The 24724-nt window shown below is 51.6% G+C and overlaps 1 protein-coding gene and 1 long non-coding RNA gene across 8 annotated transcripts; both read left to right on the top strand.

Annotated features, from left to right (window-relative positions):
• Positions 1 to 2761: 2761 nt before the first annotated feature.
• Positions 2762 to 14775, top strand: LGALS12 (galectin 12). 7 transcript variants are annotated; one of them, XM_034777166.1, is made up of 9 exons: positions 2762 to 2820; positions 4720 to 4808; positions 9208 to 9418; positions 10455 to 10574; positions 11034 to 11072; positions 12238 to 12264; positions 12644 to 12732; positions 13156 to 13318; positions 14124 to 14775. In XM_034777166.1, exons 2-9 carry the CDS (start codon positions 4768 to 4770, stop codon positions 14268 to 14270), a joined length of 837 nt encoding a protein of 278 aa, XP_034633057.1. In that variant the 5' UTR covers positions 2762 to 2820; positions 4720 to 4767; the 3' UTR covers positions 14271 to 14775. The 7 variants fall into 7 exon arrangements, 5 of the variants coding, with proteins under 5 accessions (XP_034633057.1, XP_034633053.1, XP_034633054.1 ...); XM_034777162.1 differs by having other exon boundaries at positions 2764 to 2904; XR_004646606.1 differs by lacking the exon at positions 14124 to 14775 and having other exon boundaries at positions 2764 to 2904; positions 11034 to 11311; positions 13156 to 13209.
• Positions 14776 to 14841: 66 nt separating this feature from the next.
• On the top strand, positions 14842 to 21560 carry LOC117881116. The gene is made up of 3 exons (XR_004646695.1): positions 14842 to 19042; positions 20381 to 20382; positions 21061 to 21560. It is a non-coding gene; the product is annotated as an uncharacterized LOC117881116 (long non-coding RNA).
• Positions 21561 to 24724: the final 3164 nt, after the last annotated feature.

Raw genomic sequence — 24724 nt, 5'->3', positions numbered from 1 at the left:
CTACTTTGTAAAAATGGCCGTAATGAACATCCCAGCCTCAAAGGGGTTTTGTGAATAGAGGCTGCTAAAAAAAATTTCCATCTGAACTTTTTTATTTTAATGGAATGTTAGAGTTTGGCAAATGGAAATTGTCATGAATGATGTTTGCGTTCCTTGAAAAGTTTTAATTTTTTTGTTAGAAAATTGAAAACCAACCACCCAAACTGAAAAATTTTCAGTTTTCAGGCAAATTTTTCTGCTTTCCAGAGTTTGGGGCCAAAATTTTTCTATCGACCAATTGAGGGGTGTGTATGCTGAGAGAGGATGGGTATATCGGAATGGATAACTACCTGTAGATGGCTGTGTGGGGAGGGAGGGATAGATCGATCCATTTCTATGTGAGATGACAAACAGACCCCAATGCTTAGTGTTCTCTCAGTTCTAGATCTCACTCTGGCCTCTCGGAGACAGCAAACAAATTCATCTACACATTGTCCTGGAGGCCAGCAAGGACTATTAGATCATCTAGCGTAACACGGACCAGAGAATCCCGCCCCACCGATTGGTGCAATGGAGCGAGTTCCCTTCCCTACTATGAGCGTGACTGTGACTTGTGGTTGAACTGGAGTGTGAGTGAAATCCTACCCCCATTGAGGTAATTTGGAAAACTCCCATTGACTTTGTGGGGCCCAGAATGTCACTTTTGTGTAAGCGCAGTGGGGCGTTTCATGGCACATTTGCATATGATGGCCCCTGTCAAGACCAAGTAAAACTGAGGAGCAACAGCTGAGTCTGAAGGAGCAACATCTGGCGAGCCAGTCGGTAGGGAGATGATCTGGGGGCAAATTTGCTCGTGAGGGAATGACCCAAACAAGGAACCTGCTTGGAGACCATTTGGGAAGATTGTGATCACCCCACAAACGGGTTGTAACTCAGTCTGGTAAGTCAACAAACAAATGAGCATCAAAGTCCAGCCCCGATCCTTCCAAGCAGCTCCTAGGACAAAAGCCACCTGGAAGTTGCTGAGTCTGTTTTTTTCTCCTGCTAATAGAATGTTAACCTACAGTTGAACATTTCCAGCGTCAAAGGTCCTGCACCAGCTGTGCTGCTGGGTAAACTAAATGTTTCCCAATGCTCCCTGAGTTGGGCTGAAATTTTCAGAAGATGGCTGGCTGTGTGGCTAATAAGGCCCTATCCAGGGCCGCCAAGAGCGGGTTCGGGCCCTGGTGAAAAAAATTTTTCGACCCCTCCAGCAAGGGCGGACTGGCTAAACAGGGCCGACAAGAGTGTGGGGGGAAGCCAGGCCCCGGGCCCCATTCTGGACCGCCGGGCCCCAGTCATTTGTACCGGCTTCCCTGCCCCCTCTCATCGGCCCTGGCCCTATCCTAGAAGAACTGGGTTCTATTCCTGGCTTTGCCACTGACTCCTTGTATGACTTTGGGGGAGTCATTTTGCCTTAGTTTCACTTCCCCAGTCTGCTTCTGGTTACAAGGACTGTCTTTCACTCTGTGCAATGCCTGGCAGAATGGGGTCCTGATCTCCTTCAGGGTATATGCAATGCCCAGCGTGAGGTGGGCCCCATTCTCGGTTGTGCTCCTTTAATACAAATAATTACAACTTTACTTATGTGAGTAAAGTTATGCACAGGCTTAAACCTTTGCAGAATTGGACCCTGTCATGTTGTATCCCTTTTGGGTGGGACTTAGCCACAAAATAACATGAAAAGCTTTGGGACAACACTACCATCTGGTGGAGGGAAATTAAATTTTTAAAAGGTTTGTTTATTTAAGTTTATTGTTGTGACTGATAAAAGGACATAAATTTATGCAGCACTTTGGGAGCATGTTTCCTCCTCCAAAGAAATTAAATGAGAGGCCAATCATGCAAGCTATTCTTGACACATTATTGTTAATTACTTATATTACTTAGTTACAGTGGCCCACAGAAGCATTAGCCAAGATCATGGCTCTGGCATACTAGGCAAGGCACAGCCCCAGGGAGAGACAGTCCCTGCCCCAAAGAGCTCCCAGTCAAAATAGACAGTGGAAGGATTATTATGTCCCCCATTTTACTGATGGGGAAACTGAGGCACCAAGCAATTAAGTGACTTGCCCAAGTTCACACAGAGTACGGTGGCAGAGCTGGGAATTGAACCAGATGCCCTGCATCCTCAGGTAGTGCATTAGTTGCAAAGCCAGCCACCCTCACTCAAAAGCAGCATGACTTCCAAGCAAACTTAGGATCCTATACGGCTATCACATTCCACCTCAGATCCCAAGTAAAATGAGTTTTTCTAGTCTCAGCTGAATTCTCTGCATGGGAGATCTGTCATCCCACCCCCTCTAAAATATTACAAATGCCAAAAGAAGCTTGATCCCTAAGGGCTTAAAAACAATAAATAAACAGAAAGTAAATTAAATAAACCCAGCATTTATTACTGTGTTTTTTTTCTAACCTTGTGATTTTTAAGCCAAGCTCATGATTTCTTGGAGGGAGCTGATTCATGATTTATGAACTCCGGGGGGGGCAATATTGCGGACTCATGATTTTTTTTACACTCAGTTTTAATGACACTGCATGAGTCAACAGCCCAAACACTCAGTGGGTCAGACCCTCAGCTGGTGCCAATGGCTGTAAGCCAGTCAACACCAGCTGAAGATCTTTGTCAGCATTTCCCCGATAATTGAAGAGGGCACTAGGACCCTGCATGGAGTGTGAAAGAACCAAAATCTGCCTAGGAGGGAAGCTGGTGTGGGTTGCTATTAAAATTTTTCTCTCCACCCAGTGTGATTGCATCATGTGACTGCTCCAAGTTCTAAGGTTCCCTGCTGGAAGCTGAAGGTAACTGTTGGGTTTTAGGATTTTCAAGCCATGGGCCCCACTTCTCCGGTAGATTTCATCCTCCAGCCCCCAGTTTTCCACCCGGTGAGTAATCTCTGTGACCTGTGCCCAGGGGCAGCCAGCATGCAATGAAATCAAAGATCAGTTCACTCCTACTTCTGGCCTGTGTTCTTATAGCTGAATCATGCTGTGTTAGGTGGGTGAGAGTCCAGAGGCAAGGTATTGAATTGAAAGAGGAGTGGCTCCAGCCAGGTTTAAAAGAGTGCATCTGAGAGCCGCATATAGCTCCTGCACTCCCATTGTTTGTATTGTGGTAACAGGTAGGAGCCTTACTTATGGACCATGATCCCACAGTGCTAGGTGCTGTACAAACAGAACAAAAAGGCAGTCCCTGCCCCAGAGAGCTCCCAAGCTAAATATCACCCTCCTCTCTCTTTCCCTCAGGGGCCAAGTTGTGTTTTGTTTGCCCAAAAGAGGCAATTTGATCTCTGAATGTCTCAAACCTTGGGGTGCTTGACACAAGGCCCCCTCAAAAGACTCTGATTGCCCAGAGGGTGGGTGCTTGCCATTTGCTTTAAAACGGGACTTTGTGGATTTTTTTTTTGTTTTCTCAACGGCTCTCAAGATGGGTGCTATCAAATATCTGACAGCTGACCTCACTTCCTGGCAAGCTGGCTTGAGTCCCTGCTGCAGTAGGGACTCTCGGACTTGATCTTAAGTCTAGGGAAAGCCTGACTCTCTTTTTTTTTTTTTTTTTTTTTTTTTAAAGGGTTAACCCCCAAGGCCTGCATGTGTGACTAGTTTAGCTGGAATCTCATTTTAAGCTCCTCTGTGCAGCTGTGTGTGTTTGTTTGGGGGGAGGGGACTAATCAGGTTATCACTAAACTTTTCAGCCATCGGGGCTGTTCTCTGTACAAATGTCTTTCTCTTGATCCTTTCTGGACTGATCATGTGAGACTCTGTAAGGTGCAGAAACTTCAGCTGAGACCAGGCAGGCGGTTGCTAGTTTCCTTAAATCAAGTCAGTCCTAGCTCAGGAGGTCGGGGTTGTGGTTTCAGTTTTGGCTCTGCTAAATCCGGGTATCTGCTGTACAAAAAGGTGCGGGTTTTTTAGCTCCTGAATCCATTGTCTCCCCAAAGCTTAGTGGGGTTCATATAAAACATTCTGGCTTTTAATCATCTCTGGTCAACTAGCCAGTCACCAATGGGGAGAAGGGCTGGGGCTTAGGGTCTGTATTATTTTAATACCCTTGTGTGTCTGATCGCACCTCCCCTGCCACACCCCCATAGCTTTTGGTTTGAATAGTGGGGTTTTTTTGTTGGTGTGTGTTTTTTTGTTTGTTTGTTTGTTTTTGTTTTCCCCCCCCCCCCCCCCATCTACTTAGCCCAGGAATTTCAGATCACAGCACTGACCACTAGCTATTAAGCTGAAGCAATAACTGGTGTCTGATACCCTGGGAAACTGAGGCACAAAAAGGGGAAGAAGTGAGGGTTTCTTGTGCAAGGTCACACAGTGAATCAGCAGCAGAATTGGAGATAGAACTTGGGTGTCTTAACTCTGTTGCCCCAGCTAATCTGCTCCTGTTTTAAGGCACCATGAGACCCTATTCCCCTCCCAAAGCTGGGTATAGAATCCAGGAGATCTGTATTCACAGCACCCCTGCTCTAGCTGTTCTCTTCCCCTCCCAAAGCTGGGCATAGAACCCAGGAGTCCTGTCTCCCAGCCCCAACTGAGCACAGATGAGAACTCCCCTCCCTGCCTCCAAACTCTCTAAATCCCATTCTCCTCCCAGAGCTGGAGAGAGAACCCAAGAGTCCAGTGTTATCAGTCAGAGCTCCCAGACTCTCCCATTTCCAACACCAATATGAGTCCCTCTCCTCCACCCCATGTCCATTTCAGGTGCTCCCGTACATCACAACGATCTTCGGTGGCTTGACCCGTGGGAAGATGGTTCTGGTGCAGGGCGTGGTCCTTGCAGAGGCCGAAAGGTAAAAGGCTATTTCCCTGGGGCTTGGGCTTCTCATCCTACTCGAATGCCTTGATTCATGGCTCCCTCCTGCAGTCAGATTGAAAATGCACTAGTTCAGTGGCTGCTGAGAGCTAATGTGTTAAACGCTCTGATTTTACAGTGCTCAGGTGAGCTGTAGCTAGAGTTTCCTTTAGAATCATAGAATATCAGGGTTGGAAGGGACCTCAGGAGGTCATCTAGTCCAACCCCCTGCTCAAAGCAGGACCAATCCCCAGACAGATTTTTACCCCAGTTCCCTAAGTGGCCTCCTCAAGGATTGAACTTACAACCCTGGGTTTAGCAGGCCAATGCTCAAACCACTGAGCTATCTCTTTGTCTATGATGCCACTCTATGGGCCTGATTCTTAGCTACACTGAGGTCTTTCTTGCAGCATAAGTAGGTGGAAATGCTCTCCTGTTATATGGAAATCCCTGACTGGTGTAAGGCCAGAGGAACTATGGCATAGTTGGTACAGCACTGGACTGTGACTTGGGAGACCTGGGTTATACTCCCACCTCAGCCATTGTCAGAGTGCATTATGCTACAGCTAGTATCTGCTTCACAGGAGCCATTGGGGAGGGGTATGGATTAGAGCAGCCTGGAGGCAGCTCTAACTTACTCCTGGAGACAAAGTCGGCTTAAAGTAGGGCTGGGCTTTTTTCCACTTCGTTGGTGATTTTCAAAATGACCCGTTTTGGGTCAACGCTTACTTTGGGGATGCTTACTTGGAGCCAAAACAAAATGTTTGGGTTTTGATCTTTTTTTTTTTTAACATCTTTGAATTTAATAACATTAGAGGCAACTTCAAAACAAACCAACCAACCAAAAATCACAGAAAATATAAAAAAACAAAAAAATAATTTTGATTTTTTTTTTTTCCAAAATGAACAATTTGGCAAAACCTTCTAGTGTTGCTAAATCTGCATTTCCTCCCCCTCCCTCCCCAAAACCCAAAATTTCAGCCAAAAATGTTCTCTCAGCTCCAGTTTGAAGCTACCAAGGGATGGGGAGGGGCAATCCCAGGACTCCAGGAGAGTCAGCCTCTAAGCAGGGAGTTATGGGTTCTCGTCCCTCCTTGACCAGAGGCTAGAGGGCTCTGAGCTATTCCCTTCTTCCCAGGGAAGCATGAGTGAGAACTGCTCTGGGGTGGCTCCAGGGGCGGCTCCAGGCACCACCGCACAAAGCGCGTGCCTGGGGCGGCAAGCCACGGGGGGCGGCAGTCAGGCTGCCTTCAGCGGCAGGCCTGCGGGAGGTCCGCCAGTCCTGCGGCTTTGGTGGCAATTCAGTGGCGGGTACGCCGAAGGCGCAGGACCAGCAGACCTCCTGCAGGCATGCCGCCGAATCCGCGTTACCAGCAGACCTCCCGCAGGCATGCCGCCGAAAGCCAGCTGACTGCCATGCTTGGGGCGGCAAAATAAATAGAGGCGCCCCTGGGTGGCTCCACTTCACACAAGTGGTTTAAGCATGAAATGGGGTTAATTTTATGAATTTGCTGAGGTACCAGGTAGGTTTTAAAGCTGAAATCTAACAAACTAGATTTACCAACTGGATATGTGTTATAGGCAATGTTAGAATGGAATTTAATGGAATAAACCCTTTTTATTGAGTCCAGGGAGCATTAGCTAATTAATTCAGTGCTGGGTTCTTTTCTGGTCAACTTTTAACTTGAATAATATTTCTTAAACCGAGACACTCTGGTTATTCTCAACCAATCAACAGTTCAGTTATTCACTCAGAACCATATCAGCATAATTCATTAATCAAGTGTAGACCACCAGTGTTTAAGGCACGTACTGATCACATACTGTTGTCTTGCAAGCACTTATGACGGACTATGGCTGAGGCCCAAGGACAATGAAAATCACCAAGATTTCTTCTTGTACTTACTTATGTCATCAGTTCTTTAGTACCTAACACACCTATCACCCTTCCAGTATCGCTCCAAGGAGTAAGGAGGCATTTGTCTCTGAAGGAAGCAGGCCCAGCTGTTCGGATGGATTGGTTTAGAATATCAAAAGCAATTGCTTAAATGTATAGTTCAAATCTCTTAGGTCAGTTTGCTTGGACTTGTGAAGGAGGCCATGCCTATAGCAATAGTTACAATCTCTAAACTATGGTTACTTGAGGTCTTGCTAAAGAGCGTTGGCTCAGCAGGATAACCTACAGGTATTAATGCTAAAAACAGAAAAAGAAATATAATCCTTGCAGCGAGATTTCGTTTCTGATGCTTCTGTTAAACCTCTGGTTTCACTGGGGATTCTGCAGATTCTTTGTGGGTTCAGTTAACTCTTGTTAGTCCTGTGACCCTGGATGAGGCGGGGGGGGTCTTTCCCACATGGGGATTCATCAAAACTCCGGGGTCCCACCTGGTGACTTAAATTTTATATACTCTGATTTCAGGGCTTATTGGAGGGGGCCATCCTCTGATTTCTATTGGTCACTTGCCAAGTGGCTCTTGGCTTTCAGCTTTCTCAGTTTCTCTGCTGCTTCTGCCCATGTCCAGTAGATGGGGCGTGGGCTTACCAGCGGCGGCTCCCAGTCAGTGGCACAGCAGGGGTAGTAAGGCAGGCTTCCTGCCTGTCCTGGCACTGCAGACCGCGCTGCACCCCGGAAGTGGCCAGCAGCAGGTCCCAGCTCCTAGGCAGAGGCTCGCAAGTGGCTCTGCATAGCTCTCACCTGCAGGCACATCCCTTCCCCCAGCTCCCATTGGCTGGGAACCAGCCAATGGGAGTGCAGAGCCAGTGCTCGGGGAGGGGGCAGTGTGTGGAGCCACCTAGGAGCCGGACCTGCTGCTGGCCACTTCCGGGGCACAGGGCTGTGTCAGAACAGGTAGGGACTAGCCTGCGTTAGCCAGGCAGCACCGCTGACGGGACTTTTAACAGCCCAATCTGTGGTGCTGACCAGAGCTGCCGTGACCCAGTGCCTTATATTCCGCGACCCACTACTGGATCATGACCCATAGTTCACAGTCATTTACAAAGGTAACAAAACCCCTTGTCTAAATCTGGTAGATGTGTTCTGTACAGTTTTGATGAACTCTTATTTCAAATCTTTCAAGGCATATCCTAGGATATGAAACACTACATTAGAGGAACACGACAGATTGTTCACAGATGTAGATCTGTTTGCCTTATGAATCAGACCTGTTTGCCTGTGAATCAGATCTATAGTTTTGGAGTTGGGGCACATATTTTATATATCAGCATTTCTCAACCTGCTGCCCAATTAGCACACAGCTGCGGCCCAGCTCAGTTGTGTGCTACAGGCTGCCAGCGTGCCGGGGTCGCCAGGTTCCCAGCTGCCTGGCGTGCAGGGGTCCGGGCTACCCGGTGGGGTCCAGGGCTCCTGGCTAGCCCCAAGGGAGCAGGGGTCTGGGGCAGCTGCCCAGTCCTGCAAGCAGTGGGGTCCCGGGCCGCCACACGACGGGGGAGGGTCCAGGGCTCCTGGCTGGCCCTGCGAGCTCCAGGGTCCAGGCCCAGGGCAGCCGGCCCACTGCACGTGGCGGGGTCCAGGGCAATAAGTTGAGAACCACTGCTGTAAACTAACGGCATGTCTGTGCTATCATGGCACAGCTATGACGCTGCAGCTGCCATAGTGTAGACGCTTCTTACAGCAAGGGAAGGGTTTTTTTCCATCGATGCAGCTAATCCACCCCCACCCTCCCACTCCCACACGAGGCGGTAACTGGGCCAATGGAAGGATTCTTCTCTTGACCTAGCCATGTCTACTCCAGGGGCTAGGTCAACTTTCCCACAGCGCACAGGGTGTGACACTTGTCTCAGCCCTGAGTGATGTAGCTAGGTCGATCTACGTTTAAGTCTCAAAGGTGCCACAGGACCCTCTGTTGCTTTTTACAGATTCAGACTAACACGGCTACCCCTCTGATACGTTTAAGTGTTGAGCAGGCCTATGAGATGAAGTCTTTTCTGTAAATAAATTTTGGGAGTCTTAGATCTGAGAAACTAGCAATAGCTGGAAGGTTCCTTCTCCAGCACCACAGTTCTCCTTCCCTGGGAACTGTGCATTTTAACAGAAGCTTAATTAATGCTCTCCAGATAAGATGTCCCACCTCTTGACTCTCATTGTCTTTAGCTCCGAGAGGGAGCTAAGGTTTGGAGTAGGCATAAGAGCTATTGCCATCAGATAGGTGAAGGCAGCGATAAGTTTTCGTCATCCTATTTTCAAGGTGTATTTGTACATCTGTGCCTCTCACAGCTACCTTAGTTCCCCCAAATTTGAGGTTCAGGCCCCAGGTTTGCAAATATCCTGGACTCCAGCAGGGTCAGCCTTGTCATTGCCTAGAGCTGGGGAGAGAACCCAGAAGTCCATATAGTGTCCCCCCCCACTCCCACTCTGTACTCTGTACTCTGTCTCCCAGGTTCCAGGTGGATTTCCAGTGTGGCTGTAGTGTGATGCCCCGGCCAGACATTGCCATCCACTTCAATCCCCGCTTCCGCTCCCAGCCTCATGTAATCTGCAACACCCTGCAGAACGGGCGCTGGCTGGAGGAGACCAAGTTCCCCCACCTCCCTCTCAAGAGGGGAGAGGCCTTCCAGCTGCTCTTCCTCTTTGGGCAGGATGAGGTGCAGGTGAGGAGTGGTGGGTGGAGCCCTAGCTTGTAGCTGGGTGTTGGGGCCTTATTGGAAATCCTGGGAAGTGGGTGGGCACAAGCCTGCCCATATCTACAGGCCCTTTCCCCAGCCTTGTGGGATGGGTCTTGGGGTGCTCGGGCATTCCTGTGGCTACTACATGTGTCCCCATCCATCCCCCAATGGGGACTAGGGGTTCCCATGGCTACAAGCCCTCCATTCTGGTAGGCTGGGGGGTTCCCATGGCTATGTGGCAGGTCTTCTCCCCCCCCCTCCCTGGCCTTCAGTGTGCTGGTGGTAGCAGCTCCAGTGTGGTACCTGGAGCTGCAGTGGGATGATGGTCACCTAATGGAGATCCAAGCACGGAGCAGCCACAGGCTGTCTCTGACCCCAGTTATCAGCCCCTAGGGGCAGGTGTGCACCCAGTGCCTCCCCCCCCCCGCAACCAGGAGTTCAGGTCCCAGGGGCCCTGTCCAACATTGCCCTGCAGCCCCTTAGTACCAGTGAGTGCTGGTGCAAAGGAGGCCACAGGGGAGCTGGGCGGGGGGAAGGTCCCCTTGGAGAAGCTCTGGTGTGTGCAGGGGGCTCCCAAGTACAGAGCTGGCTCCTCTGCAGCAGCCCTGGCACAGGGAGAGGACATGGACAGGACTCCCTTCTGGCTATTCTGTGCCCGGGGGGCATTAAAGGTGGGGCAGCCCCTCAGCCTGCCCATGCTGGCCCTGGCAGCTCCTGAATAGGGGAGACATACAGGAGTGAGCCTGGCTCTCTGCTGGCTTAGCCCAAGGTCTGACTGGCATGACTCCACGGGGGCTCTCCTGAATTACACTAGGGTGACTGAGAGCAGCATCAACCCAGTAACTTAGGGGTGGGGAAAGAAAAGGGGCAAGACCTTCAGCGTGTGTAACTAGATGTAGCTGAATTACACCTGCTGGTGTCACTGGCCCCTCTGACGCCCTGGTGACCATGGTTACCCCAGCTGGCTGCTGAGATCTTGCCCATTCAGGGAGCTGAACTCCTCCCCTCTCGCTCTCTCCAGGTGAGTGTGAATGGGCAGCACTTCCTCCAGTACCGCTCCCGCCTGCCCCTGGCCCGAGTGGACACCGTAGGGGTGTTTGGCGACATCATGGTGAAGAGCATGGCCTTCCTGCGCAGCAATGTAATCCCCTCCGCGGGGCAAACCAATAGGGCGATGGGGCACCTGCATCAGGGAGGGGAGTTAGTGGGCAGGGAGGGGGGCACACAACTTCTGTCGGGGGGGGGGGAGAATGAGCCCCTGGTATAGGGGGAATGAGGGTGCACACAGAAGCATGGGGGCAGTTGGGGACACCTTGAGCCCCTGGCATGAGAAAGGGGGTGGGAGTTGCAGGGAGTCCCTGAAAGAGCAGGGGAGGGCCGGGAGGGATGGGAAAGTGGCAGCCAGGGAGCTGGGATGGAGGGATGCAAAGAGCTCTGATGTGCACAATGAGCTCAGCCAACAAGCGATGAGGTGTGAGACCCCGACTTACACCAGCTGGGGGTCTGGCCTCAGGGCCGCCAATGGAGCGATCCCCGATTTACGCCAGCTGCGGATCAGGACCCCAGTCCTTAACACTCTCTCTTTCTCCTGCATGGGCAGCCCTTTGACGCCAGCCGAACTGAGTACCCTGTTGCTCATGTGAGTCCAGCTGAACGTCTCAGCACCAACCCAGTGGGCCGGCGGGTGTTCCCTTGTAGTGCTCCCTCCATCATCGGCACCAGCTCAAGCCTCCCTCCTATGAGACAACCATGGTCTGTTTGCAGGGGCAGATGGCTGAGGTTTTCCAAAGCCCCTGGGGACGTTGAGGGGGTGCCTGGCCATAGACACTCCCATCAAGGTCTGATTGTTGAGGCAGTGCTGGTCGCTTTGAAAATCAGGTGCCTGGAGTTGAGCAGCAACCCCTGAAATATGAAGCACCCCCAAATCGCCAGCCCTTCTGGGAACTCTTGGTCTTAAATTTAGGCGTCTGTCCCTGATAAATCCCAGCACGTGCCCCATTGTGGATAGCTCAGCAGAGGACTATCCATTCCCTGGTGTGTCAGCTGAGTAGGGAAGCCAGCTTAGGGGTCCTTAAGCCAGCCCTCCCTGATCACAGCACATCTGGGCTTGTCTCTGCTTCCATGACCCCCATGGGGCTCTGCGGGGGGGGCAGAATAGCCAGAGCATTGGCCTGCCCCAGCCGCACCCCCAATCTATACTGCTGGCCAGCCCCATACACCCCGGCAAAGCCAATTCTAGGGTGGGGGGACTTGCTGTCTTCCCTTATTCGTATTGTGGTAGCACATAGGAGCCCCTGTCACAGACCAGGACCCCATTGTGCTAGGTGCTGTACAAACACATGGCAAAAATCCAGTCCCTGCCTCAAAGAGCTCCCAATCTATGGTCCTTTTGCATCTCCTAGCTGACAGATCAGGGGAGGAGAGGGTGTTAGCGTAGAGGGAATGACATACCGTCCTGAGTCCTGTAGCAACCCATCTAGGGATCTGTGCCGTGCCTGGTGCCATTTTCTGAATGCAACTGATGCCAGAGCCTCCAATCTGGCCCAATGTCTTCAGCCTCTAATAATGCATCGCTGGCGCAGTGCAACAGTCTGTCCGACACTGAATTGTCCATGCAGCCCCATGCAGGTGGTTCTGAGCTACAGACCGTTCCGGGGGAGGAGGGCATGGGGGGGTGTGCTGGTCTCTTCACCCCTCACCGTGCACACAGGTAGCGGAGGACTGTGTGCACATGCAACAGACATGTCCTCACACAAGTGCAACTCTGTCGTTTTAACTTTTTCTCCTCTCCTTCCTCTCTTTAGCCAATGCAGCTAAACAGCTCCAAGCTGGTGAGTGAAGCCTGCCTCTGTGATCTCTAACGGGCAGGTTCCTGCACCTGTGAGGCAGCTGGGTTTGATCTGACAGGGTGGCTGAAATTTGAGGGCAAGTCGCAGCTGCTAGCAGAAGTTCTGTGCGGAGGGATGGGGCTGCAGGGGGACTTCTGCCCAGGATGCCAGTACTGCTGTGCTTTAACCGTGGAGGGTTGTATTGTGGGGGGCCTGCTGGATTGGTCCCAGTGATAATTTGGGGTACCCCAGGCCGAATCCCAGACCTCTTCTCCCCCCACCCCCCCGCCATGGCTTCTTACATAGGATCCCACTGGGGCTTGTACTCCTCCCTCCTGTGGCTTAAAGGCTAATAATGGCACCTGGATTTTTCCTTCCGCAGGCTGTGCCATACTGCCACCCGCTCCCCCGTGGACTTGCATCAAGAGACACCATTATAGTGAGAGGACTGGTTTGCCCAGTGCCAGAGGGGTAAGTATCTGTCCAAACCTCACTTCCCCCTTGACCAGCATCTAACCCCCAGCTCCATATCTGCTGCACTCAGTGTGACTCATCAGGGACCATTCTGATCAGCCAGTCTGACCTCTGGCTTGTGCTGTGCAGAGAGATCTGCCCAGGGATTCCTCAGGGAGCTCTGGAAACTGTGCTGAGGCAGAAGCATAAATTGCTGTCCTGGGCAGGCCTGGAACCCATGACCATCTTGCTGAAGCAAAGGGGAATCCTGGTGAGTGGCACCAGTGAAAAGATCTTTGGCTGCAGCTCTTAGAGGAAAGTACCATGTTCCATAAATACATGCTCTCCCCAGCAGGGGGCAGCTGTGACACACACACTCCCAGTCCCACCCCCCTTCCAGTGGCAGCACCACCATGTTTCTGAGCTAAACCTACCCTGCAGATTCAGCCTCAGCCTGAGGGAAGACCCGTCCCATGTGCCCCTAAGACTCAGCACCTGCTTCAGAACCAGAGCCCTGATGTGGAGCTCCTTCCCAGATGGGGCCCTGAGCCACACAGAGAAAGTGGCAGCCTGCTTCCCCTTTCATCCCCAGCGCTTCTTTGAGGTAACGCTCTATTGGCACAGAAGGAGCAGGGTCTGTCTCTTGCAAGGGTAGCAGATGAGGCTCAGGCTGACTAATACATCATCATGTGTAACTTGGAGTACAGGATGCAGTACTGCCTGCTGCCACTGGGGGTGCTTTGGCTATGGCTGTAATACTGCCTGGAGGATCTCCTGGGGGTCCAGCCACTGGAGATCCAGCACCCCCTGTTTGTCACCTGGGGCTGCATGTAGCTCAGGGAGGAGGAACAGAGTACAGGGCTTCTGCACGTGTTCTCTGCAGCCCCATCACCTGCGCTGGGGTAGCTGCCGTCAGCATGCCCTGTCGGCTCATCAGTAGGACTGAAAGCCCCCTCCTCCCAGGTCCACTGCCCCTGAAAAATTTCAAGCAGGGTGGGTTGAACCTGGAGCCCAGAGCATCAGTTTCTTACATCCCTTGGGCTACCTCAGTCCTTCAAGGAACTATGCTGTCTGCCTGTGATCAGAATCCTCTCTCCATCTTCTCCCCCCCCACCCCATGTTATAGTTCCCTGGCTCTTGTCCTCCCTCCCTACAGGTGGCTGCAGCTCTGCAGAGCTATGTGGGGGGGGGGGAGGGGGAGTGGCGTGGCGTGCCACTCCAGAGGTGGCTGCATCTCAGCAAGCCAACTGGGGAGAGAGTGGGGGGGTTGTAACTGCTACAGAAATACAGGCTCACATCCTGAGCTGGGTAGTCCTGTTTCCATTGACTCCAAGGGAGTGATGCTCATTAACACCAGCTGGGGATCTGGTCCATACCTGCCATCACATTCTCTGCCAATCCTTTTCTAGTTGCTGCTTGTCTGTGAGGAGGGGAGTTTCAAACTGGCACTCAACGGGATCCCCCTGGGACAGTATGACACGCCTTGGCTCTCCTGGGACCGGATCACAGAGCTGTGGATAGAGGGTGACGTCACACTCTACAGTGTCCTCTCCTGACCCCTTCACTGCCAGGAGTCTTGTGGGCTCTGCTCAAACTGAATGGACTGGACTGGGCCCTGTGTGTTTGAAGGAACTATTGCATGGGGTGGTGGGGCTGCCCCAGTGAGATAATCCAGTCTTCCTTCTGACTGACTCTCCACTTACCTGAACCCCCATGGACTGGGCTGGCTAGAAGATTACAGTGAATGCTAAGGAATGGACTTTTCCTTGCACAGGGTGGCAGAAGCAGGTAAGCATGGGGCAGTTCTAGAGGCATCCTCCAGTGCCCTCCTGAGTGGCACAAAATGGTGACGGGACTCTTCCTTGCGTGGAGTGACAGGTTCCAGCACTGGGCATGCACCCAGTAGTTCTAGTGGGACTAACTGGTTCTCTCCAACTGCTATATGGCTTGCTCTAAAGGGCAATGTCTCTGGACACCAGCTCTCCCTTGACATGTATATTTGCTCTTCATCAAGGTTAGTTTGTTTGCTATTTTAATTGTAATAAAGTCCCTTTTCTGCAATGCCCTGACTCTGCTGAGCCACCGGTGGGGGGGGAGGGGGAGGGAGATGAGGAGCTGTCCCTCGTGAAAAGTTAAACACCTTGGTGCCTTGAGCCTCTTGGCCTCTGATTCCCAGTTCCTGTGCTTGTAGCTTTAAGACATGTTTGTCCTTTTCCCACCTGTACTGTGGGGCCTGGTGGCTCCCTGTGGCCCTATGGGCCTTGAGGCAAGCAGAGACCAGCCATAGTGAAGGGCATACTGGCCACATCCCCAATCCACCCCCTCCCAGGTGTAACCCGCACCCACTTAGGGTGGTGGTCTGTCTTCTGCTAGTGATGGACGGGCCACGGGCAAGTTGACAAACCTATTACAGCCTCAGCTAACTCAGTTTGGTCTTGTAGTTCAGGCAGCAGAAGTGTCTGCTTGGGGATCCCAAGTTTGGTCCTTGCTGCATAGCTCAGGCATGGCCTGTTGAGTGCTGGTCAGAAACCGTTTTCTCCATCCTGCGAAAAATCCTCCTGCCTTGGGACAGAGCCAAAACTTGCAAAGATATTGCAAAACCAGCTTTGTGCTGTGTGGGGTTGTGGTGGGTTTTTTGTCCATGGAAACATTTTGTTTCTATTTCCACTATTTTCAATCTTGTATTTTTTAAAAAGAAGCAAATTTGTGAAACAGAAGATCTAAAATTTTTCTTTGGCAGACAGGACATTTTGACAGTCAACTTTTTTTTTTTTATCAGTTTCATCAAAATCCAAACAACTTCACTAAGTTTCAGTTTACTCAAAATTCATTTTCTATCAGAAAATTCCGAACTTTGTCCAGCTCTCATCCAGTTCCACCAGCAGCTGTTCTCAGAGGATTGGTTTCCTGCAAGAGGGGCTTAGATGCCTTGGTGTAGCTGTGGATCAGGCCCTGCCTCTACACTGGGGGATGTGGGCTTTAGTGTCCCCTCCCCCTTCCTTAAGCACACAGGCCTTGTACACAGAGCTAATCCCCCTGATTAGCACTAGTTTGGCTTCTCCCTAAGTGGTGGTGTTACAAATCCCCTGCCTTCCCCAGGAAAAGCATTACTGGGGCTTTGCATGAGGTTAGCTCCCAGAGCCACATGCTGATCTGGTCTCTTAGAGCCAGGCTGCCTAAAGGCAGAGTAAGTGCAGGGAGAGTGAGGCACTCTGGGAACTGGTTTCCCCCACTTATCTGCCACCTTCCTCACACAAGCAGCAGCAAACCCTGCCTCCAGTTGAGAAACCAGGCTCTTTATTTGCTGATCACCTACAAAAGGGGAAGGCCTCTGAGGGGTTAAATGGACACCGAATAAAAAAAATCAAGATGGAAATTCCTTGCCCCTTCCTCCGAAGCAGCTGTGTCTAGCAGCTTTTGGAGACAGGATGTGGGGCTAGCTGGTCCCACTGGTCTGAGCTGCTGTGGCATCTCCACTGTGGTTGCTGTAAGTCTGCAATTTGCTGCAATTACACAGGGAGAGTGTATGCAGCAAAATTGAAGGTAGAACAGAAGAATACAGGGGCTTGGTTGTATCGATGGGATTGTGATGCTGGCAGACCAAGTGCCAGCTCATGCCACAGTCCCCATGCCTCAGTGGACATTGGTTCCAGGCATGTATTTGTCAATCTGCCTCACCTCTGTGTTAGTATTGTGAAAATAGGTATTCGACTGGTAAGAATATGCGTAGTGTTTAGACTTTGAGTGCTTGTGAGTGGCTGCATACAGCAATCTCGCTCGGAGCCACTGTATCCCATATTGTAAGGTCACGTTTAAGCATTTGTCGTTTAAGCCTCTGTAACGGTAAATCACCAGACAAGGGAGAGACGTTGGATTAATTAGTGTGAAATGCTGGTGGCCATGGAAGGGGTTATGTCCTGCCTGACAAGAAAGGCCCATCCATGCCAGTCAGACTAGAGTGGAACATTTTAAAGAGGACAAAAAACGTTGTTTACTCTCTGGTTCTCCCCTCCCCCTCCCCCCATGAAGATTAATCCTGCAAGTGAATTCCTCCCATCAGGTGAGCTTGCAGCTCAAAGAAGTAGGGAAGGGAATAAAAAGCCCTAACAAGGAGGAACTGTATCTTCTTACTGCTTGGACTCTGGGGGGCAAGAATTACCAGACATAAGCAAAAGATCCTGGGGTGCCAAGTTTCTAATCTGCTGGGGGGTGCCTCCCCCACCCCCCCCCAGCTTCACCCAGGCCCACCCCTACTCCACCTCTTCTCCCAAGACTCCGCCACTGACCCACCTCTTTCCTTCCCCTTCCCCACCCAGTTCCGCCTCCTCCCCCGAGCATGCTGTGCCCTCGCTACTCCCCCCAGCCCCTCCAGATGCCACGAAACAGTGCGGTAGGCACTGGGAGGGAGGGGGAGGTGCTGATTGGTGGGGCCTGCTGGCAGGCAGAAAGCACGAGGGGGAGGTTTTGGTAGGGGGGCTGCCAGTGGGTGCTCAGCACCCCCCATCTCTTTCTAGGGGGCCCATTGACTGTTCTGCCCTGGGGTGGGCCTGCTTATTGTAGATACTTCTATTACCTTTTTGACCTTGAGATTGGAACTCACTTGTGTGTATCTGTTTTCCTGCTTTAACTTTGTAAATAACACTCATTTCCTTTTCCTGTATAATAGTTTATTATAGGACTGGCTACAAGTATTGTCTTTTAGTGCAGTGGATCTGGGGTAAGTGACTAGTCCTGGGGACCTGAATATTGTTGTGATTCTTGGTGTATAGGACCATCTATCACAAAGGTAAGCTTATGTGCATGGCAAGACAGACCAGAGTACTCGAGGGGACTGTCTGTGACTCCATGTTTAGGCTGTCGTGGTGTGTGAGGAGTGCACACTTGATAACTGGTTGGCAAAATCGGAGTGCAGAACCCCTTGCCGGTTTGGGATTTGTGCCCTGGTTCTTAGCAGTCTGGCCGAAGGCTGGTACTCATGCTCCTGAGACCCACAGGACAGCTTGACAGGGATCAATATACGTTCTCTTGAGACGTGGCTATAAGAGGTTGCTATAATAAGCTGGTCCTATCCATGTGCACAAGATCCAGTTGTAACCCTGATCCTTATAAAGGACTGCAGCATACCATTGCAGCATGCTGGCCCTGTCTGTACCTGCACGATCAACCCCTGTTACAATCCTCATATTTTCAATACTGTAACAGACTGGTCTCAGCCATGCATGAGCAAACCATGTTATCGCCCTGACTCGGTGTGGGGTGGATGCTTGTGTGGCCGTTGGCCAGCTCATTGGCTGGTATAAATTGACACACACACCCTTGACACCAAATCTGATTTACAATGGCTGAGGAGTTAGTCACCATGCCTAGAACCAGATAAGCAAACCCCACACTGCACTTAAAGCCCCCATTCCTCTCTAGTTGCTAGCTAGGTAATAGGCTGGGATTCAGGATGCCTGGGTTCAGTTCCCAGCTCTGCTGCAGACTTCCTGTGCAGCCTTGGCCAAGTCACTGCCAATTCTGTGCCTCCATTTCCCCAGCTGTGAAATGGGCTGGTAAAAGACTCCTTCTCTTGTTTACACTGCGGCAGGGACGACTCTTGCTATGGGTGTGTGCAGTGCTGGTTGAAGGGGCTGATCTCAGTAGGGGCGTGCTAACATAATGCAACTAATTGACAACAGGTTGGATCAATTAGGAGGCCAGAAGTGATGGACGCAACTGTGGCTGAACTGAGGCCTCCTATGGCCACACAATACATCAATGGAAGCCTTAAGGGGAGACTGAACCGCTGAGGTGATGGACACAAGGGGGGGGGGGTGAACTGAGGCCTTGTCAGCCACTGGGTGGGTGGCAGTTAAGCCGGCGATGGTCCCATGAGGAGGCTGTGAGACACTGGGGATGAATTGAGGCCTAGGTGATGAGCCCTCACCAGGCAGAAAAAACAAGTGTGATTGGTCGGGGGGAATCCATGTCCCTGAGTGGAACGGAGATGGTGCTTCCCATTGGGGTGAAAATGTCCTGCTGCCTCAGAGCTGTTTGCTGAGCTTGCGCACTTGCCTCTCACGTGCCTCAAAGGCTATCTTGGTGTCCATGAGCTCGCTGAGGGCCTTGCGCATCTCCTCCATCTCGTGCTCGGCCTGCTCATAGTTTTGAGCCAGTTCCTTGTTCTCCCGCTGCAGCTCCTCCATGATCAGCTTGATGTCTTCGTTCTGGCGCCGGCAGTGGTTCTTCAGCTGCTCCGCCTCAGCCAGCAAGGTCTCCACTGTCTTCACCACTGACTCGGTCTGCTCCCTGGACATGGCTGGGGCGGGAAGGAAAGGCATCGTGTGAGGTAAGCAATGGCAGGAAAGGATGAATACGAACCAAGTTCAGAGTCAATCTGGTTTCACTGTGGCTTGGATAGGAAGAAATTGACCTTGGTGAAATCATGTGGCAATAAGTTCCAGAGGATGACACGTAATGTTATAGCAGTTAATACTGAAGCTCCATATACTCCTTTAAAGGTGAAATTTCACACTCCTTAAAGCCCCCACTTAGCCATTAGCCCCACCACCTTGACCAACGCAAAGGGTTGAACTGAGGACGTCTATGGCTAAACACACGTCTTTACAGTGTGAGCTGAAGAGAGAATCTCTCAGATGTAGAGCTGCAATAGAACCATAGCCTCTGTGGATCAGGGACAGGTATGGATTACTCCATGTTCCAGCACAAATCTTACGTACTACTTAAGACTAAGACTTGTGCTGGCCCCTTTACAAAGGGCTGACCGTGGGAGCATATGGATCTGTGACAAGAGCTGGCTGAAAATTCACTATGGCCAGGAATCCCATGATGCACTGCCTGCCCTCAGCAAGAGGGGATATCATGGTGCATTGTGGGGAATATAGTCCAGCCAGAGAGCCTGGCCCGTAAGGGAAAACGGGAGCATGAGGCACCCGAGTTCAATTAGGAAATGGTAATAGTTCCAGTTTCACTTCACTTTTTTAGTAGAAAGTTGAACTCGTCAGGGGATGGGGGACTATTGCTTTGGGTTTTTCCATGGCGGGGGAAGGGGAATCATTGTCCAGCTAGTCTGCGATATTAACTACTATTTTGTTACATGGAGGCAGTGTGATCTAATGGATAGAGCACTGGAGTGGGGCCTGGTTTGCACTTAAAAATTAGAGCAAAGTTGCTCAGGGGTGTGAAATTTACAACTGAATATTGTAGTTAGGTCAACCTAACCTCCAGTTTAGAGGCAGGTAGGTTGATAGAAGAACTCTTTCATCAACCTAGCTACTAGCTCTCAGAGAACTGGATTAACATCACCACAGTGATGGGAAAATCCCCTTCCATTGTTGTACAAAGTGTCTACACTATGGTGGCTCAGCTGCAGAGGCGTAGCTATGCCTTGCAGTGCAGACAAACCTTGAGGACTCTGAAGATCTGGGTTCTGTTCCTTACTCTGCTGCTGGCCTGTGAGGTAACTTTTGGGAAGTCCTTCCCCTCTATGTGCTTCCATTTTCCCCCTCTGTACAATGGGGATAATGATACTGGTAAAGCGCTTTGAGATCTACTGATGAAAAGCACTAAATAAGAGCTAGATATTATTGTTACATGTGATCAGATAGTTAAAATACATGGGTCCAGATTCTCAGTGGCCATAAATCAGTGTAGCACTTTCTACCAGCTGTGATCTGGCCCATTGTATAACAGTAGCAGCATTTATATGGACTGAAATAACAGTTACTAGACAATAACTAATGTTGGGTGAAATTTGTTTGAACAACGTATTTTCCCATCAGAAATCGTGATTTCATCAAAAAGATTCCCTTTTGGGGTGGGGGGGGGGACTCAAAACCAAAATGTTTGGATTCAACATAAATAAAATAAAACAAAACGTTCTGAAATAAAACAATGATTTGAACAAAATTTTTTAACGTGGCATGCCATTTTAAGTCAAAATGGCAATTTTACGTCAAAATGCAGTTCAAAACCAAGATTTGTTTTGTTTTGAATCCAACCATTCTGCCATGAAACACTTTTTTTGTTTTGAAATGTGGAAACAAGAGCTGGTTGGAAAATGTTCGGGTTTTATTTTCCTGTGGAAAATGTAGACAAGAATGTCTGTCAGTTTTCCATGGAAAATTTCAAGATTTAAAAAAAAAAAATGGAAAATTCATCCAAAACCCCAAATATTTCTTTTCTAAAATGCTAGTGCAATACTACAAGTTCCCAAGATTTTAGAGGCCAGATTCCCTGATTGGATACAATTCCCATGAGGCATGGTTTTCCTTCTTGCTGAGCTGCCATGGTGCCTCCTGGGAATTGTAGTTCAGGCACCTCATACTCCCAATCTCCTTTTATTAGCTGTTTCCTGGTCAGACTACATATCCCATGATGCACCATGGTCTCCCCTCATGGTTTCCACTGGCCATTGGATAGTATTTGGAGCAGGAGCAGCTACCCCATATGCATGAAAGTGACACTTCTTCCGATCATCCTGCTGTATCTCTGAGCTAGCCAGCGTGCCCAGAAAACCAGGTCTCTTCAGGATAATGCTAAATCCTCTTCCTGCCTGAGAATGAAGATATAACTTATTGGAAACTGCTCCCACCCCACACCAAAGGGCTGCTACCGAGAATTATGGTAAGTGGATTGGTGGCTGCCATGTTTTGTGCTAATTTGACAGTCACCCTTTTTTGGCAGCACCCCAGGGATCAAACCAGGGACTTCTAGAGACCAAAACATCAGCTGCTACAGCTTGAGTTAAAGAATCAAAGCTCCACAACTAGAGGCTGTAACATAAGGTTACCATATTTCCTCATTTTTAAAAAAGAAGACACTCCATGGGGCCCTGGCCCTGCCCCCTTCCCTGCCCCAACTCTGCCCCCTCCCCTGAGCGCCCCACATTCCCCCTCCTCCCTCCCAGCTACGAAACAGCTGCCCGAGCGCTACCGGCTTCACGGTTTGCCGGGCAGCCTCCAGACCCTGCGCCCCCAGCCGGGCGCTTCCCCTCCCGGGCTCCGGCTGCTCTGGGGAAGCACCCGGCCGGGTGCGCAGGGTCTGGGGGCTGCCCGGCAAACCATGAAGCCGGTAGCACTCGGGCAGCTCAGCTCTTCAGCTACACAGAGCTGAGGTGTCTGGGGGGAGCAGCAGCAGCCGCCGCAGGGGACCCCGCCTGCAGCTCACAGCCTGCAGGAGCCGCAAGGTAAGCAGGGGACTGGGGCAGGGATGCCGGCAAAGCTATTTTCCCGGACGTGTTTGGCTTTTTGGCAATTCCCCCCCGCCCCGGAACGGGGATTTGAGGACCAAAAAGCCAGACATGTCTGGGAAAAACCGGACGTATGGTAACCCTATCTAACTGCCCCCAGGACTCCACCCCCTACCTAAGCCTCCCTGCTCATTGTCCCCTGACTGCCCCACCCCTTATCCACACCCCCACCCCCAGACAGACACCAGGGACTCCCACGCCCCATCCAACCACTCCCAACCCCCTGACAGCCCCCCCAAACTCCCGCTCCATCTAAACCCCTCTGCTCCCTGTCCCCTGACTGCCCCCTCCTAGGATACCTGCTCCTGACTGCCCCCTCCTAGGATCCTACCTGTACCCTGACTCCCCAAAACCTTACACCCCCAGACAGCTCCCCCTGAACTCCTGACCCATCCAACCCTCCCCCTGCTCCCTGTCTCTTGACTGCCCCCTCCACAACCTCCCTGCCCCTTCTCCGACCCCCCTGGCCCCCTTACTGTGCCGCTCAGAACAGCGTGTCGGGCTCCATGCACAGCCCGACACGCTGCCGCGCTCCCCCACGGAGCGCATAGCCCGGTTCCCGCCCTCTCAAAGTGCTGCGGAGCAGCGCACTGGGCAGGGGGAGGAGCTCCAGACTGCCGGAGGCCCGAACATCCAGTGATCTGCGAATGCAGGGAGGGAGGGAGTGATTTCAGCTGCAGGGGAAGCGGAGGAGGGGCTCTCTCTGGCTGTGGGAGCCCAGTGCAAGTGGCACCATCCGGCCGGCTGCCCGCCCTGTCAGCCGCACGCACTCTGCATGGGGGGGGGGGAGGCCGGACATTTACAAATGCCCCCCCCCCCCCCCGGATGCTATTTTTAACTCAGAAAAGCCGGACATGTCCGGAGGAATCCGGACGAATGGTAACCCTATGTAACAGCTCAGTGAATCCGCACAGAAGGGAGACTCTGGCCTACGCTTGCCAGAGGGTTACACTAGCTCCGTGTGTGATGTTTTATGCACATGATTCAATGCAGTGGTTTCCAAACTGCGGGTTGTGACCAAGTATTGGGTCACAGAACGTAAGGCACGGGGTTGTGGCAGCTTTGGTCAGCACTGCTGACCAGGTCGTTAGGAGTCCCTTGGTGGTGCTGCCCGGCTAAGGCAGGCTAATCCCTACCTGTTCTGACGCTGCACCCTGGAAGCAGCCAGCAGCAGGTCCGGCTCCTAGGCAGGGGAGCCACCAAGCTCCGTGCGTTATCCCTGTCCCGGGCACCAGCTCCGAACTCCCATGAGGGGGAGGGGGCAGCGCCTGCAGGCAAGAGCCACACAAAGCCACTTGGGTGCATCTGCCTAGGAGCCGGACCTGCTGCTGGCCTCTTCCGGGGAGCAGTGTGGTCCACGGTGCTAGGACAGGCAGGAAGCCTGCCTTAGCACTCCCACTGTGCCACTGATTGGGGGCTGCCTGAGGTAAGCCTACACCCCAATCCCCTGTCCCAGCCCTGAGCCCCCCAAACCTGGAGCCCCCTCCTCCATTCCCAACCCCTCATCCCTGGCCACAGTCCTGACCCTCTCCCACTCCCAAACCCCTCATCCCCAGCTCCGATGGGTCACGGCCATCAACAATTTTCTTCACCTGGGTCGCCAGAAAATAAGTTTTGAAAAGCACTGATTTAATGCACTACCTCCATCTAAGACATGCCAGTGCTAGACCCCCCCTGAGAGAGCTGATTCCATTCCAACTGTCCCATTAGGGCTCCCCTCCCTCCTCTTGCTGTTTGCAACCCAGTCTGCTTTAAAGACATGTATGGGTCTGCTTTTGAGCCCCTCCTTCCATGGCCAGCTCAATCGCTTAAACCCCTGGAAGGTCACAGGACGTTCCCTGATGAGATGACCTTTAATAAGCGTTGGAGCTGGACAGTGGCTCTGTGTGCCAAGAGCACATTACAGCTAATGGGATTGGAACGTGCAGTTTCCACCTATGGCTGTTTCATGTGCTGCATAATAACATGAGAGCTCCGTGTTTTTAAAACTGAACTGGATCTCTGTTTGTTAAGAGAATTGTCTGCAACTGCAGCTAACATTCCAGCCACGTGCACGCAGACTGACTTCCCCGTGCCTCCTCCAAACGCTCCTCCCTCCTTCCCTGTAAGTTCCATGCAGGTCGCTACAACGGCTTTAACACTGACTAATGCAGTGGGAGGGCTATGAGGACAGAGGGTCCAAACCTGAAAGCTGACTGAGCCCAGGGCTGGGAATTCTGGGAAAGCAGGAAGCTGGCTTGAGGGAGGGTGGAATTGTGGTCGATAGAATTTTGCCTGGTTTCTAGGATGCCAGCCCCTATCGGGTAACCTGCTGAGGTGAGTCAGGGATGGAGGTGGTACTCCGTTCCTGGACCACTCTGTGCGTTGCTGGCCTGAGCCCTGCCAGTCCTGGGCCCCACCAATAGAAGTCAAGCTACACCTCTTTCTCCCTCCTCCCCCCCCTTCCCAAGTCTTTTCCCCGTGGCCAGGCCCTGGAGTTTTTATAGCATGTTCTGGGGGGCTCTGAAAGAAAAAGGTTGAGAACCCCTTGGCCAGGGCTTCCCCACACTGGCCCCTGCACACCTCAGAGTAACTAAGGAGCCACTGATGGCTCCAGGAATGCTCTCATGTAGTAGCCCTGCTGGGAGTAGCCAGTTCTCCCCTAGGCACCCGGGGAATGGACATTCACAGGCTGACATGCGTGCAGACTTTGGCCCTGTAGAATGATCATTAATGCACTGACCCCTTTTAAGCTAAGTTCTCAAAGCACTGCAATAACCC

Source organism: Trachemys scripta, chromosome 7 (genome assembly GCF_013100865.1).
Source record: "Trachemys scripta elegans isolate TJP31775 chromosome 7, CAS_Tse_1.0, whole genome shotgun sequence".
In the NCBI taxonomy this organism is placed as follows: Eukaryota; Metazoa; Chordata; order Testudines; family Emydidae; genus Trachemys; species Trachemys scripta.
Note: the sequence above shows the minus strand (reverse complement) of the source record. Positions and strands in the feature narration are given on the sequence as shown.

Bases quoted from the DNA above. Each gene is read 5' to 3' on its own strand.
- LGALS12 (XM_034777162.1), top strand. From the start codon at position 2,851: ATGGGCCCCACTTCTCCGGTAGATTTCATCCTCCAGCCCCCAGTTTTC. The intron at 2,905-4,719 runs GTGAGTAATCTC...TGTCCATTTCAG, and splicing joins AGCCCCCAGTTTTCCACCCG to GTGCTCCCGTACATCACAAC. The intron at 9,419-10,454 runs GTGAGGAGTGGT...CGCTCTCTCCAG, and splicing joins TTGGGCAGGATGAGGTGCAG to GTGAGTGTGAATGGGCAGCA.